The sequence below is a fragment of the Lepidochelys kempii genome, chromosome 7 (genome assembly GCF_965140265.1).
Source record: "Lepidochelys kempii isolate rLepKem1 chromosome 7, rLepKem1.hap2, whole genome shotgun sequence".
Classification (NCBI taxonomy): domain Eukaryota; kingdom Metazoa; phylum Chordata; order Testudines; family Cheloniidae; genus Lepidochelys; species Lepidochelys kempii.
The window spans coordinates 122,278,023-122,294,857 of NC_133262.1; the positions used below are offsets into that span (position 1 = coordinate 122,278,023).

The window sequence follows — 16,835 nt, forward strand, 5'->3', positions numbered from 1 at the left end:
ACCACAGTGGGGTCCTGGCCCATGCCTGGGGTCCCTGGGTGCTACAATGTTCCCTCCCCTAAATCACCTCATTTATCATCTGTTTCCCTGGGCTTGAGCACCACCCCAGGCTGGCATTACCCGCAACAACCCCAGCTAGACAGAGCACGGCATGGACAGCTCCCACCCAGCTTGTCTGGCACAACTAGTGCCCCTTCCCTGCACCCTACTGAAAGATGCTACCGTAATTCAAACAGGAATTATTTCGGGGAGGGTCCCTGGCCTGCGTTACCCAGGAGGTCACACTTGCGGATCACAGGGCTCTCTCCTGGCCTTGGAATCTATGATCATTCAGAGGAAGTAGAGTTTTGCCATGGTGACTAAGACTCCCGGCCCATCAACTCCGGGCTTCTTCCTCAGACAGTGGCCAACGCCTGATGCTTCCACGTGACACTTCCCCTATACTGCGCCGGCCTGTTTCTACCCATATAGACCACTTTGTGTTGGTCTATATCCACTCCTGGCCCACCACTCTGCTGCCAAATTAATCAGAATAAAGCAGTTGCCACCTCCCCTAGCAAGACTCGTCTGTCAGCGTTTTAATACATGATTCAGAAAATGTGTACCACTAAATCTCTGGCAGGGAGATCAGGTAACCGGCTCTCCACCATCCCGATGCAGGATTTAATCGCTAAACACCAGGGCTGGCCTTCTCCGGCCATGAAAGGGGTGTGTGGGGGGGGGTGGCGGAAATGAACGGCTTGTGCAATGCTGCCACCTATGGGAGGCTGCTGGAAATAGCACCTACCCATCTCACAGGAACACGGCGGGAGGGCGATGACAGCTCTGCTATACCCCGGGCCCACCAGCCTCTCCAAATGCTGGAGGGCAACTGAAAAACCCTCCAGAGGAAAAGAGGGTTTTGCCACTGAGATTTTGTTGGTCCTGCTGAGAGTTTAGAACGTGGGGGCAGCTCTCTTAGGCACATAGGCAGGTGCTGGCTTTTGGGAAGAATATCAAGCGTGTACATCAAGCTTCATACAGTGTCAAAAGCTGTCCAAATATTAACAACCTAGCTCAGTACCATCACTCCCATCACACCAACGGGGAAACTGAGGCTGAGAGAGGGGAAGCCACCTGCCCTCACAGCAAGCCAGTGATAGACAAGAACAGAGCCCAGGAGTCCTGGCTCTCAGATCTAGGCTCCAACCACTGGTTAACACGGCCTCTCTCCTCATTACAAAAGTCACCTCTGCCTGTGGTTCAAGATCCCACATCCTTGTCTGGTTGTTGACAAGGTGCCACAGGCCGGAGCACATCCCAGGAGAACAGAGACAGACTTACTGTTGCCTCATCATGGGGATGTTCACACAGTTGGCGGCAGCTACGGCTGCGAATGGGACCCAGCGTGCCACAAGGGGCGGAGCTCTCTAGGAAGGAAAGAGACCGAGGTGAGCACAGCCATCACAACAGTCCTGGAACGGCCTTCAGCATCCCCTAGGTGAGAGGAGTTGCTGGGCCAGCAGGAAGCCAGCAGCCCAACACACAGCATGAGAACTGGTGCCCTCAGCAGGGAGGAGTGAGTGACTCTCGGGGACTGAGCCCCAAGGCCAGGACGGACTCTCAGAAGCAGATGTGTAGGGGAAGCTTGCTCACTGCCGCATGGGCTAGGCCTTCAATGAAACCCTCCAACCTGCAGGTCCATCAGCCGGCACCTTTCACCCAAATCAGACCCAGCCGCTAAATCAGGCGGAAAAAAGTCCTGAGACCCAGTTCCCTTATTCAACCCACTGCCCTGTGCGACAACAGCCTGGCCAGCTGGTATCTGTGTCCGGCTGCACCTGGAGCTCGTGCTGGAGTACTGCCGAACACATCAACAGGGCTGGGAAGATCAGCACCAAAGGCCTCGCAGGGAGCATGAGAGCCAGATCCTAATGAGATGGGTTTGGGCACAAGGACCTACCCAGAAACCTGCTGGTATCTTCACAGGGAGGGAGAGATGGTCCCAGCATGGCTGTATGCTAGGGCGTAGTTGCAAGGGTGCTTTGGACAAGGAACTGGGGCGTGTGCATCAAAACTAGGCATCAGGGTTGTGACCGCCGTGTTATTAAATGGGAGGGAGGAAGGGCCTAGTATGGGAAAGGAGTGGACAGGAAAAGTCCAGGTCCCCTGCTGTGTAGGTTGAATGCCAAATCTCTGGACCTTTAAAGGGGCTGTTGAGTCAGCTGCTTGTCCGTGGAAAGGACACTCCTGCAGAAAGCCTTTGGGGAGAACACAGAGCGGCTGCAAGTTTGCTTCTGCATTCAGCCTGGGGCTGGCTTACGCTCGATTGCAACAGTCTTCAGTTGCCCGACACGTCAGTGGCGTCCACGTACACAGGGAAGCTACTCCGCTAAAGGGTGGGGGGGGAGCCACGGCTGAGCGGGCACTGGCGGGGACCCGTGTCTTAGTGGCACCATCGGAGAAGCGGATCTGACAAGCAGCGGAGCCAGCAGCGCCCTCGAAGGCAAGTCCCCCTGTCTGCAAGCAGAGAGCCTCCCCCACTGCACCCATGCCCTCCGCAGATACCCCCGCTCCACGGTGTCTTCCCCACCGCACGTACACACAGCAGAGCCCCCCCACGGTACCTTGGTGTACAGGTTGAGTCCCACTGCAGTCACCAGGGCTGTGCTGGTGGCAGACACGTAAGCCACTCCGATTTGCCTAGACAGTAATTTACAGGGGGTGAGGGGGGAGAAAACACATAACTCAGCAAGTCCCAGAGGTTGCCTGAACAAGCGCCTGTCCCCTGGGAGAAGCTGGGGGGCAAGAGGGGAACATCCTGAGGACTCCCCCAGACAGGTTCAGGACTGGCTCCTGGAAGTCCCACATGGAGCTCCCAAAGGGCTGCGGTTCACACCCTTGGAACGTTTCCACTTGGGGGAAAGAACGCAGGAAGCGCGGCCTCATGGGTAAGGCACAGGACTGTGAGGTGAGGAAACAGGGTTCTGTTCCCAGCTCAGTTAATCTCCCCGTGCCTCAGTTTCCACATCTGTGAAATGGGTTGATATTATGTCTCTCGATGTTGGTATCACGCCTTCTGACCCTCTATGGAAAGTCAGAATATTCTTCTTAAGGAGCTGAATCCTGTGGCTCATTACATGCCCAAACTCTCCTCCTCGGCACATGCAGATTTAGGCAGCTCCTACAGTTAGTAACCTTCCAAAGACACGCAGCCACCTCTGGGGTAGAGGGCAGCAGCCACCTGGTGCACACAATGCTGCTCTGCGATGCAAAGAGAGGACGTGTTGGGCCAAGGACACCAGGGCAGATTGCTGTCCACGCAGAGCGGAATGGACCTTGGTGACTGCAATGCCCGGTCTACTCCAGCTCTCCTGCAACTCAGCATATCTACCCAGGTGGGATGAAGGCCTCAGGGCCTAGTGTTCCCCAGCTGGTCATCTCTAACAAACTCCTGCTAACACAGAGCCTGGGGAGGGGGACGCGTCTAGGGGCCCACGGGAGCGACAGCTCTTCAGTGAGGTCAAAAGACTCAGGTCCAGAAATCTAAGCCAGGCAGCCTCCAGCCTCATGTGCCTTTAGACTGTGCCCCGGGGTTGATCCTGGGCATGGCAGCAGGAGCGCTATGCCAAGTCACCAGTGCCACAGCCCCTCAGCTGCCACCTATTCAGAGACAGCCTAAAGACTCCACGGACCAGTCAGGAGCCCATCTCACCCAGGGCCTGGGGAGGAATGGCAGGATTGCTCCCAACAGGGCATTTCCTCTCCCGGCGACAGGGCGGATACCTGGTTGCGAAGCCCAGCAGGCCCTGGGATGGTGCGGGGCAGATACTCACGTGAGCGAGATGGGGCAGGCCGCGTTCCTGTTGGTGTAGTTCACCAAGGCGTTGAACGACTGGTTCACCCACTGCCAGAAAACGACCGCCGGGACCGACCTGTCAGAGGGAGACACCAGAGCTCAGCCTGTGCATTCTGCCCTCCCGCCGCCTGCCAAAGCACCGAGTCGCAGGGCTGAGCTCGCCCCTTCCCAGGGCTGGGGAACTGCTGCAGGTTGCGGTCGGTGTCCACCTCTCACATCAGCAATGTAGCCCCATCCCCGCAGCTGTCAGGGGTTGGCAGGGACGCTCGGGAAGGATAAACACTGGGGGCGATACACACAAGATACCCAGACCCCACTGCAGCTGCACGCACTGCCAGTCTGGAGTCAGATGGGGACAGTCTTTGGGGGACACAAGACAACACACACCCAACCCCTCCCCACCTGTCCTGAGAGGGCTTGACAAAGAAAGAGTGAGAGCGTGTGTGTGCATGCAAACAAACATCACCCCTATTTTGCCAAGAAGGAAACCGAGGCACAGCTACCTGCCTGCGGTCCCACTGGGAAATGAACCCAGGAGTCCTGGCTACCACTCCACAGAGCCATGTTGCCTCCCACTAGAGCAGCAAGGTGACCAAGCAGTGGGCCTGGGCTCTCAGCTAGGCAGGGAGGGCTCTTGGGGGATTTGTTCTTTCCTGCCGAGCTGTGCTGAGCCCAGGGGTGAGGCTGTGGTGGGCTCCTTCCCCTGGCCACTCACTCCACCAGGCACCACATCAACCTGGCCGAGTTCTGCTCCACAGCCTGGCGTGTCCCTACCCCTCTGAAGGGAAGGACGGTCTGTGGTGACGGCATGTGGGTGGGACTAAGGATCCTGGCAGAGATCCTCAGCTCCGCCAGCGACTCATGGGCACTCCTCAGGCTTCCCACTCCCTGCATCTCAATTTACCCATCTGTCAAATGGGGGCAGAGGGGATTCGTTCCTTGTCTCACTCGGGTTGCCAGCATGACTTTACTGTCTGAAAAGCACCTAGGGATCTGTGGGCAGAGGGGGATAGAGATGAGAGGATCTTTCACAGACCAGTTGGGGACAGGAAGCTCAGCCCTTTAAAGGCCAGGAAGGGGATAAAGATAATGGCTGAGAGTATCCTGAGCCAGTTTATTGCTCAGGCAAAGGGAGACTCCACCTTCATTAATCCGATTGGTCACTATCTAGGGATTCGCAATCCAGGTAGCCAATGGCAATATGAGTTTAGAAAAGAGGAGACGCTAAATGCCTTTTTGCTCCTCCCCTTGCTAGTGAGGCGGTCTTGTCAGGCTCCTCCCAGAGGAGAGCAAACCAACCCGCCAGCATCTGACTCTACAGTAGAGCTGCAAAAAATCCCAGCTTTGGTCCATCATCTGGAGTCAGGCCAGGATCAGTCCCTAGAGAACATTCTCGTTGAACGGCATAGGAGGGACACAGAGGAAGGCAAACATGGGGGCACCTTTTAATTCCACTGACACACACCAGAGAAGGAGAGGTTTTTCCAAGAGTGAGAAAGAAAACATTGTGCTACAGATTAGGAACGGTCTCTCTTGAACAGTGGGACTCGCTGGGAGAGGTGGGATCCGGGATTTCAGAGGATACAAAGGAACCAGGAGAGGCAAGTTTAAAAAAAAAAGAGCAGTAAGAGCCCAGGACTGGCTTTGGGTTAATAATTAAAGGGTTTTTAATCAACAGCAGAATCGGTTAATAAGATAAAGAAGAAAAACATGCCAGTGAAGCAAAGGACAGATGAGGTTTCAATTGGGCAAAGGGCTCATTTTTTGCACAAATACTTGGATGTATTAGAGGCCGGGACAAAGATTTAAATCTAATGAAACAGAAATGTTAGCAGCCTTTTTTAAAAAAGGTGTCTTTGTGCTGGGTTTTAGCATTTCCCTGCCAGGTTGCAGACACCAACCCAGCCCTGTCCTGCTGGAAACCCACAGTGAAACTGATCAGAAGGCAGGACAGTGAAATTGACCAGTTTACCTTTCCCTCCCTTTTGAAACTAATAACCCCAACAAAAAAAAGATGAATTAGCAGAAATGGTGACAAGTAATTTCACTTGCTGTAACCTCAGAGCAAGGACACGTTTCCTCCACGAGCTCAGGGTTTCTATGGTGACCATGTTTAAGCTCCCAGGGCTGGGTGGAAGGGCCGGAATTTCAAAACATGGCGGAGGAGGAAGCTGTGGGGGTTTGGCACAAGCCTGGACTGCGTAGCTATCGGTGCAGGTATTCAGGCATAGGCCTAAGTTAATGCAGTGAAGTAACAATCTTGCAGGCCTCAGTCCTGTAAGAAAATAGTTTAGCAAAACAAGGCATACAGCCCCAAAGACTTAGCATAAGCAGTTAACTAGGAATAGACCTAGATCATAAGATATAACACCATGGAGGGCTGTCTGACCCCAAGAATGCCATGGTAACTAATTGGCATCTACACCAATAAGCTTGAAGTAAATGAATGGGTAAAGTATGGGAGAAGGGCACCCCCACATTAGTAGGGCAAGGAAATACAAAAAAAGCCCTCCTGAACATGCATTAAGCACAGCGGTGTCAGCATCACACATTATAAAAGTTGTGTCCCGGCCCGTACATGTATGGGAGATGTAACGCGTGGGAGATGCCAGGATGACAACCATTGGTGACACTGAGGGTGAGGACGAACGAACACTCTAAGTCCTTCTGCAAAGGACGGTGGGAGTATACAGATGCTCAGCTGCCCTTTCTGTATTATCTCCATCTACCGTGCTGGGATGGAGTGTTTGCAACTTCACTAACTGTGTTAATAAAACTAATAGAAATACAGAAGGTATTTCCTAAGAGTGAGTGTTGCAACCGCACACATTGGGGTTCCCAACTGAATGGTAATTTTAATACTACTGGGCCTGATCTCGGGAGTGTTGATAGGGAATTCTTAAGTAATCAATATAATTAATACACAATCTCTAGATCAGGTGACAACTATATGGAGAGGACAGGGAGGACTGAGAGGCTAGCCCCAAGGTCGAGGGCAGGCACATAGTGCAAGGAATACAACCTGTAAATAGGTTTCATGATTTCTGTGTGTATATAAAGTCTGCTGCAGTTTCCACGGTAAACATCTGATGAAGTGAGCTGTAGCTCACGAAAGCTCATGCTCAAATAAATTGGTTAGTCTCTAAGGTGCCACAAGTACTCCTTTTCTTTTTGCGAACCTGTAAATAACATTCTAGCAGCCTATGAAGAGTAGGCCCATCTGTTTCCCTGCATGAAGATCACCAATGTTTCAGGTCAGGGGTCATATCAAACATGGGACTGGACTGGACACCCTGGGGAAATTACCTTGCCTACATGGTTTAAAGGTCCCAGTCATGTTAATAGTCCAGGAGGATGCTGCACTGAGTGGTCAAAAAGGCTCAGAGATAGAAGATCAGGTTTCTCTTCACGTTTGTCACATCACAGGCCCAGCCCTTGCATCTCCCTTCTATCTAGGTGTTTATGCCATGCCCATTACCATGGCATCCACGCTGGTGGGATTGATATTAGAATCCATGGTGCTGCTGAGTCTGTCCCCCTGCCCTTTGCCACCAGGAGGGAGCTAATCCATCCGGTCTGATGTGGCTTCCTGCAACTCATTGCAGTCAATTCCCTGCTTAGCCTAACAGGGACAGCTTTAAAGGGGGACTGGGAAAGGGGCTCTGGCTGCTCCCCTGCAGCCCCTGACCTGTAAAACTGCAGCATGAAGCCAGTGATGGCCATTCCCCCGGGCACCTGAAATGACATCCTCCCAATCAGGTTCATCTTCTCGCCAGAGTCTGGGTGGAACGCAGAGTCGTAGAGCTTCTTGGCATAGAACAGCTGTTCCTGGCTGGTTCCCGGGGGTACCAGCCCAGCCCTGCAGGTAGCAGAAAGAGCAACGTCCTGGGAGTTTGTCAGCTCACCATCCCCACCTAGTATCAGACTCCTGCCAATCTCCAGCCTTCACATACTGCCATGCCTGCAGAGTGCCTACAGAATGGGCTTAGGTGAGCACGGCTCATCTAGGGGCAAGGATGCGTTTGGTATATGCGCTGAAAGGGGAGCATCCATATTCTCCATAACCTCCTCAGTATCCCCGCACTACGCAAGACCCCTGCTCTCCAGCCCCACCACCTCTAGGATGTCCAGTTACCATCACCACCTTACCTACCCAGAAGGGCTGCATGAGAACTCCTTATGGGGCCTGTTGGTGCAGATCTTTAAGAAGCCAAAGACTCTGCTGAGCAATGTGAGATGCCCCCCTGATCCCAACCCCTGGGGCTGAGCACATGCAATCTACTGGCTGGCATGGGGTGGCTACTGCTCTCTGCTGGACCAAATGTACTGTCTGCTCAAGCACATGCTACTATGTCACCCCCTTGTGGTGAAGATACCACTGCTGAACAGAGAGGGAAGCTTTCCTCACCACAGGGGTTTACCCCCCACATATAGCAAAGGCAGGCTGCAAACAGCCTTCTACCTTCATTCAGATCCAATGGCCGCCTGGCCATTTACCTGCAGCTTTCCACCAGCGCCTTAGCCCTGTCCAGCTCATGTTCCGACACCAGCACCGTCCGCGGGTCTGTGATGTTGAAGAAATGCTTTAGGCGCCCCACAAAAGTGTTCTGGTCCCAGCGTGGGGCGTCAATGCTAAAATTGGTCAGCCTGATCATCGTTTTAGCGGGGATCTGGAGGGGAAAGAGAAAGGGGAGAACTTTTAAGAGGAAACCTTCCCCTAACCTCCCCAAGGTTCCTGTACCAGAGTATTGCCACGTAATCGGCCTTCACAGCCAGCACTTCTCCGTGAAATGGCCTGGTGAGCAAATGCGGGAGAAGATCCTTCTTCCCAGGGCCAGGAAGAAAACCCAGTGCGTGAGAGTTAGGGTAGGCCTCAGGAGTTGCTCAATCCACTAGCCCAAACTGCCTTTCTAAGCAAAGGCAGTGGTGCAGGGCCTGGCCACCACCTGGTTCTGGCTCAAGCATCACTGAAGCCGCTGGCCATTCAGAAGCCAGCTTCATTCTTGGAGAGGTGCATGAGCTCACATGCTCACTGCCGGACATCCCTTATTTAGCCTTGGGCATGCAGGGCGCACATGATACCACTGGGGGAGAACGGGATGCCAAGAAACATTTCTGCCTCTACTTAGGGCATCAGCTCCTCAAGGCAGGGATGGTCTCTGTCCTGTGTATCTGCACAGCACCTACTAGCACAGTGGGCTGGAGGTTTCTGGGTCCCACCACAATACAGATAATTATGTAGTCTAGTTTTCCACACTATAACATCAGCTCAGGTATCCCAGCTGAGCTCAGTGGCCTGAAGAGGTCAGAGGGGACAGTGACGCATGACACGGGCAGAAGATGGTGGCTTACATCCTCAGGTCACCAGTCTTAGTCAGTCCCAGGCTGGTGGCAACCTGAAGCTTTTATTCAGCCAATAGCTGTTCAGTGGCCCATGTGAAATGAACGAGCCTAGGTGCACCTCACTCAAACCACCCTCAAAATGGCAGCTTAAGTTAGTTGCCAATTTAGCTACTTTGTCACCAGATTTAGGGACTTTTTTGTTTCCCTAGCTAGAAAATAAGTATCAAAGTGACCAGTGACAAATTTAGCGACTTTTACTGCCAATTACGGTGACTTTCAGAGAAAGAAGTCACCAATATGAATGGTCACAAAATCATTCACAAGCAGCTTGATAGCATTAATACAATTCATTCCGTGCTCTTCTTACTACATTCTGGTGGACACCACATCAACGTCATTACGTCTCAACTGAGCATGTCCTTGGAAGGAATTGCATTCCAGGGCTGCTTGGGCTGAGATCACTGTAATCTGCAGGCAAGGAAAAGAAGTTCGTGGAAGCTAATTAAATACTTTGCTAAAGCCAGGGGCACTTTGGAAAGAGCAGCACATTAGCCAGGGCTTGTTTTTACCTAAATGTTCTTTCTCACCGCTCCATAGTAGGTAGCATGGCCTGTGATGCAGGGGAAGACAGCTAATAAAGCAGGCTGTGTGTGGGAGGCAGGTTAGCCAGCCAGGAGAGCCGCACAGATGGAAGGTGGGGTGGGAGGAGACACGGCCATGTGCCCCAATGTGCCTCCAGGGAGGAAGCCCTTACTACAGGATCAAAGGTGGAAATAACTTGATTTCAGTTCCCCTTTACTTCTTCCCTTGGCTTGGCCTGGGGTTAGCTGCCTAGTTGTTTTCAGAAATCAAACCCTGGAAGCAGGGGGAAAGGGTCCGGCTACTGGATTTTTGTTTTTAACCTACTTTCTTGGCTCCCTGCAGGGCCGAGCTCACGTCAGGCGAATGCCCTCTTACCCCTGGCTCTGGGCTCCCTCTTTCACTAACCTGTCGGCTCAAATCCAGGCTGGCAAGAAAGGGAGGCTGGGCTGAAATTCACTGACCTGGGCTGCAGCATACAGAGCACCCTTCCCAATGAGCAGAGGGCCACTGGCTCACGTACAAACCTTAAGCCCTTTGCTGAATAGGCTCGGAGAGGGGGAGAACATTTAATGAGGGCCAGGGGAGGTTCTGCCCTTGCAGCCAGGCCCCCTTAAATGGGTGGAAATTGGACTCTCAATTAGGCAAACAGCAAAGTCCATACAGCGGGGGTTTGTAAATCTTCCTCTTCCCCTCTGGATCAAATTGCTGCAATTAAAAGCACAACAAACAAACAAAAACCCCATAGTCGTGATAACGTGGCATTGCTTTATAAATGAAACACACCAGATTAAGAAGGGAAAATATTCATTAGCCCCAACGCATAGCATCCTTCCTATCTATCGGACACGTTTGGCAGTGCTTAATTTGTGCTGGAGCTTGCTGGGACTGAGGGTAGCTGAGCCCTGGCCCCTCTTTCATCACAAATTAAGCACTGGGCATATCTAAACCTGCAAAATATCCTCATCCCACTGCAGCCCACGGCGGCTGGGATTGGTTAATTTCAGCCAAGCCCCACTTTCTTGCCAGCGTGGATTTGAGCCAACAGGTCAGTGAAAGGGGGAGCCCAGAGCCAGGGGTAAGAGGGCATTCGCCTGACCTGAGCTGGGCCCTGCAGGGAGCCAAGAAAGTAGATTTAAAAATAAAAATCCACTAGCCGGACCCTTTCCCCCTGCTTCCAGGGTTCGATTTCTGAAAACAGCTAGGCAGCAAACCCCAGGCCAAGCCAGAGGAAGAAGTAAAGGGGAGCCAAAAATCAAGCTAGCTCCACCTTTGATCCTATAGTAAAGGCTTCCTCCCTGGAGGCCTGGTGCCCCCACTCCATTGGGGCACGTGGCCCTCTCTCCTCCCACCCCACCTTCCATCTGTGCGGCTCTCCCGGCTGGCTAACCTGCCTCCCCCCGCTCTGCCAGCTTCATTAGCCATCTTCCCCTGCATCACAGGGTGTGTTACCTACTATGGAGCAGCAAGAAAGAACACATGTGGCTAAAAACAAGCCCTGGCTAATGTGCTGCTCTCTCCAAAGTGCCCCTGGCTTTAGCAAAGTATTTAATTAGCCTCCACAAACTTCTTTTCCTCCCCTGCAGATTACAGTGATCTCAGCCCAAGAAGCCCTGGAATGCAATTCCTTCCAAGGACATGCTCAATGGAGACGTAATATTGACTTGGTGTCCACCAGAATGTAGTAAGAAGAGCATGGAATGGATTTTAACAAATCTATAGAGCTGCTTGTGAATGATTTTGTGACTATACTCGCCTGGGCGCACGCACACACACACCTGCCTGTGTATATATTTCTCTGTTGAATACTCTGGAAATTTTGTTTAGTGCCATTTTTGACTCCTTTTGAGTGCTTCAACAGCTACATCTAGTGACTTTTCAAGATCTGTCTGGTGACTTCCTGCTATGTGGAGTTGGCAACATTGCCAGGCTCAGTGTCTGGGCTCCTCAATCCCGGCCCTCTCTGCTCTGACCTTCCAACTCTGGCGGAGGGGATGGGGGGAGGGTGGTGTTACAACTGACACCTGCTCCCTAGGAACTGTACTAGGATCCCAGAGCTCATTGCATGGAAGCTACCACAGAGCCATCATGACCTTTGCCTTGAACTGAACCAGCAACCTACAATGAGAAGAGCTCCTTGCCCCATAACCGTTCCCCTGAGCCAGCCTGGCCCAATGTCAGCCAAGCTCTGATGTTGCAGGATAGTAGAGGTTTCAAATGCTTTGCCCACTGGCACTTTATTTGGGATTTTTTTTTTAAACTCCCCACTGATAAACTCCTAGAGAAGTCCAAAGCCGCTGGACTTCTGGATTGGAACCCTCTGGAAGTTCACCTGAAAAATACATTCTGCCTTAAAGAGAGATTTCTGTCCTGCTGCCAGGAACAGAGCCACCTAGCTACCCAGCAGGAGAGTGAATTCATAGCGCATCCTTTACCAACACACTATTTCCTTACATCGCGCCATCAGATGCACCTCGCTCCCCAACCCCACTTAGCACTACTGCAATATTAAGGTTGATAATGTTTAGCATTCATTTAAATAGGTCTGTCCACATCCTTCATGGACACTATCCAATTAATCAAAGACTTTCAAGCTTGCAGACTTCAGGAGAAGTTAATGCTGCTCTTAGGACGTTATCTTTGGCACATTGCACATCCTGCTTGTTTCACTAGGGGATTTAACAAGCAAGCAGTATACTAAGTTTTATATTTAACAAGGAACACCGGAAGCTAAGACACTGAATTTCAGCAACACTGAGGAAGAAGCCGTAACCTGGCATTCCTAGTCATCTTTTTTTCATAGATTCCAAGGACAGAAGGGACCACTGTGACCATCTAGTCTGACCCCCTGTATAGCACAGGCCTTCTGAGCACTTGATACTGTAAGTTTAGTGTTGGGTCAAGACCACTTTTTTGCAATTAATTTCCCTGTGTTTTTAAAGCCAAAGGAGACAGCTGAAGGTATTTTGCTTGGGCAATTTGCAGTCTGTGCTAACAGAGCTCGTAACTTCTTTGATCCCAGGCCTATGCCAGAGACTTTTAGCCCAGCGGTGCACTCCGTTTATAAACAGCGAGGCAGCAAGGTTTGCAGATGATACTACACTGCTCAAGATAGTTAAGACCAAAGCAGACTGTGAAGAACTTCAAAAAGATCTCACAAAACTAAGTGATTGGGCAACAAAATGGCAAATGAAATTTAACGTGGATAAATGTAAAGTAATGCACATTGTATGTATAGTTGGGGTTATTTTTTCCCCAATATGATGGGGGCTAATTTAGCTACAGCTAATCAGGAGAAAGATCTTGGAGTCATTGTGGATAGTTCTCTGAAGACATCCATGCAGTGTGCAGCGGCAATTCAAAAAGCAAACTGGATGTTAGGAATCATTTAAAAAAAGGGAATAAGACAGAGAATATCTTATTGCCTTTATATAAATCCATGGTACACCCACATCTTGAATACTGTGTACAGATGTGGTCCCCTCATCCCCAAAAAGATATACTGGCATTAAAAAAGGTTCAGAAAAGGGCAACTAAAATGATTAGGGGTTTGGAACAGGTCCCATAGGAGGAGAGATTAAAGAGGCTAGGACTTTTCAGCTTGGAAAAGAGGAGACTAAGGGGGAATATGATAGAGGACTATAAAATCATGAGTGGTGTGGAGAAAGTGAATAAGGAAAAGTTATTTACTTGTTCCCATAACATAAGAACTAGGGGCCACCAAATGAAATTAATGGGTAGCAGGTTTAAAACAAATAAAAGGAAGTCCTTCACTCAGCGCACAGTCAACCTGTGGAACTCGTTGCCTGAGGAGGTTGTGAAGGCAAGGACTATAACAAGGTTTAAAAGAGAACTGAATAAATTCATGGAGGCTAAGTCCATTAATGGCTATTAGCCAGGATGGGTAAGGAATGGTGTCCCTGGCCTCTGTTTGTCAGAGGGTGGAGATGGATGGCAGAAGAGATCACTAGATCATTACCTGTTAGGTTCACTCCCTCTGGGGCACCTGGCATTGGCCACTGTCGGCAAACAGGATATTGGGCTGGATGGACCTTTGGTCTGACCCAATATCTTAAGTTCTTATGTAAATACTGCAAACTTCCTCCATTCTTGGTGGACTTTATAACTTCCCTGGATATGGAATTATTTGGCCTGTAGTGTGTACAAGATCCTTCAGCTTGGTTAATGGACTCAGTAGGTTTGTCGTTATCAAACCCCGCAAGAAGACAGACATTCTAAAGAAAAATCTGCAAGATGGGCAACCTCTGAGCTTGTTGGCTGATAAATGCCAAGTATTCTCATTGTTGTATTCTAGAGAGCCAGCAATTGTTGCAGTACTGGCCTAGGAGCTAGGAAAGCCAAAGTTCTAATCATAGTGACATAGGCCTGGAAGGGACCTCCTGGATCTGGACCTGTTCAAAAAAAGAGGAACTGAAATTGGAACGTGGGTGAGCAGAATTGGATTGGTTTTTCAGAGGACGCCTGCCCAGTGCAATGGTATTAATACTTTCCCATCGTTACGAGCATACCTCCTAGCATTGCATTTGCCTTTTTCACAGCCACATCACAATGGTAGCTTGTAGTCATCCTATGATCAATGAATACACCCAGGTCTTTCTCTGTCACGTTCAGCTGCAGAGCCCTCAGTTGATAGCAGAACTTATTAGACCCTCAGTGCATGACCTTGCATTTTGTACTAGAAATAGGATAACATTTAATATTACTCCAGTCTTCTAGATCATCCAGTTCTTCTTCTATAATATTCCAATCTTCCTCTGTATTGACAGTGCTTCCCAATTTTGTGTTTTCAGTAGATTTCACTAGCTCACTCCTACTTTTCATGCCCGGGTCATGAATGAAAATATTAAAGATTAGACGAAAGAACGAACCTTGAGGAACTTCACTAGAAACCTCCCTCCAGCCCGACAGTCCTTCAGCACCGACCATTGCCATCTCCCCTTTAGTGATTTCTTTACACATTTTACAATTTTGTACTAATCCTCATCTTGTCTAGTTTAACTAATAATTTCCTGTGGCGTTGTATCAAATGCTTTATTGACATCCAAATAGATTAGATCTACCGAATTTCCCATCATTTCCCTTATTTAAAGAAATATCAGGTTCATCCAGCACTATTTTTGGTAACCCTGTGTTGCATTTCATCGCATTTTCCCTTGACCTCTATGTTGTTAATTTTTTGTTCCTTCAAAATTTGTTCCAAAGCCTTGCATACTGCTGAGCTCAGACAAATGGGTCTATGGTTTCCCAGATCAGTTCCTCCCCCCCGCCTACTTTGTTAAATATAGACACTATGTTTGCTATTCTCCATTCATATTCTACCACACCCAATTTGATAGATGTATTAAAAATCCTTGCTACTGGACTTCTAGTTTCAAGTGTCCATTCTTTCAGTGTTCTGGAATGACGATTATCTGGGTCCCCAACCAGAACACGTTAAACTCTTTGAGCTTTGCTTCCTACCTCAGATGTGGTTATTTCCATTTCTAGATGCTCATTCACACTAGTCATCCTGCCTTTGTCACCCCATGTTCTCCATCCCCGGCCTTGCTAAAAACTGAGGCAAAGTTTTGGACCATACCTAGTGTAAACTTAATTTCTACCCCATCATCACTGCATGGCAACCCCACTTCTTTTCTTGCTCTTTTTATTTATATAGCCAAAGCATCTTTTACTATTTGTTTTAATGTCATTTGCAAGGTCTAACTACTTTTGGCGAGTTTCACTTTCTCCCTACACTTTCAACACCAACATGGAGCTTCTGTTTGCTGATCAATCTCTTTCTCTTGTTCTCGTAGGCTCTGTTTACTCCTAATATCCTTTCTGAGCTGGTTCTTCAACCAGCTAGAACTGGAGAGCTTCTCCACAAGTTTTTCTCCCCCATGCTGGGACGCAAAAACGATGTGGAATTTGTACCTCAAGACTTAAAAAAAAATTCCAAGCCCGTCCTGCACATTGAAATCTCTGAGCTTTTCAGGTCAGTTAACTTCACTTAATTCCCCCAAGATCTGCCCTTTTGAAATAAAAAACCTTAGTTACCAACTAAAAATCTGCAAATGATCACATACAGGAATAACTGTCAGAAGCATTTGCTCTCCAGTCTATACTCAGGAAATTAAAGTCTCCTACAATGACAATTTCAGGTAGTATTTCTCTCTCTAACATTATGACTCCAACACAAACGTATAGGTCCTCCTAAACTTTCTGTACCTCACTGTTTCCTATCATCTTAACGAGGATCATTAAACTTACCAGCCTTGCCAGGTTGAACTGATGTTTGTGCAATGCTCTGAAGATGAGAAAAGCCATATGAAATAGCCAAGTATTGATATTCGGGGAAGGGGGTGACCCTGATGGCCCAATTCAGAAAAGGAGCAATATGAGGATCCTTTGGATTGGAAGGATTCTGCTGCCCCCTTAGAATCACCACTTACAAGACAAATTAAGCCCGTGGTACCACTTTCTCTACTGGCAAAGATGAAGTGATAGGAATGGGAGAACTTAAACACAACGCACCCCAAGCTTGTAGGTTTAAGAACGGATTAACCTTGAGCCCAATCCGAGCTGCTAGCTCTTACCTTGAGGATGCCACCTGGGCATATACTATTTATTTTAGAATTAAGTTATTGTTTGGCTTTAAAGTAGCCACGTAACTGACTGCGACTGGCTGAGAGTTTCATGGACTTGAACCATGAAGACTTGAACCTTGAAATGATGGACAAGGCTCACAAAAGGAACAGGGCGGTGATCTGCTCTCAGATTTTATAAAGCAAAATTGCCTGCTAAGACTTGGCACCAACACAGCTTTTCCTACCTGCAGATCTCCCTGCAGTCGACAACGAGAAGCAAGTTTTGCTCTCCCCATTTTACAGACAAAGGTCACGCAGCCAGACAGTGGCAGCGTTGGGGATCATCCATGGAGCCGTGTTATGTTTTAAATGAACGTTTCTCCAGATCCATTTCCGACACAGACTATGTCTAGTCTAAGCCCTCCTTTGAGCTATGCAATGGAACCCACACCTATGGGTGTTTGGCATCTAACAATCTACTACTTCCC

The 16,835-nt window shown here is 49.5% G+C and overlaps 1 protein-coding gene across 4 annotated transcripts in view; it reads right to left on the minus strand.

Moving 5' to 3' along the window:
- SFXN2 (sideroflexin 2) overlaps positions 1-16,835 on the minus strand; it is a 29,456-nt gene that overhangs the window by 6,981 nt on the left and 5,640 nt on the right. For 2 of the 4 annotated variants that reach the window (XM_073354495.1, XM_073354497.1), the window contains exons 2-6: positions 8,336-8,508; positions 7,527-7,697; positions 3,816-3,914; positions 2,607-2,682; positions 1,324-1,409 (exon numbers count right to left, since the gene is read on the minus strand). In XM_073354495.1, coding sequence (XP_073210596.1) covers positions 1,324-1,409; positions 2,607-2,682; positions 3,816-3,914; positions 7,527-7,697; positions 8,336-8,493 — 590 coding nt within the window. In that variant the 5' untranslated portion in view covers positions 8,494-8,508. Of the gene's footprint in view, positions 1-1,323; positions 1,410-2,606; positions 2,683-3,815; positions 3,915-7,526; positions 7,724-8,300; positions 8,509-14,289; positions 16,327-16,835 lie in introns of those variants that run through there. The other 2 variants (XM_073354496.1, XM_073354498.1) reach the window with 2 other exon arrangements.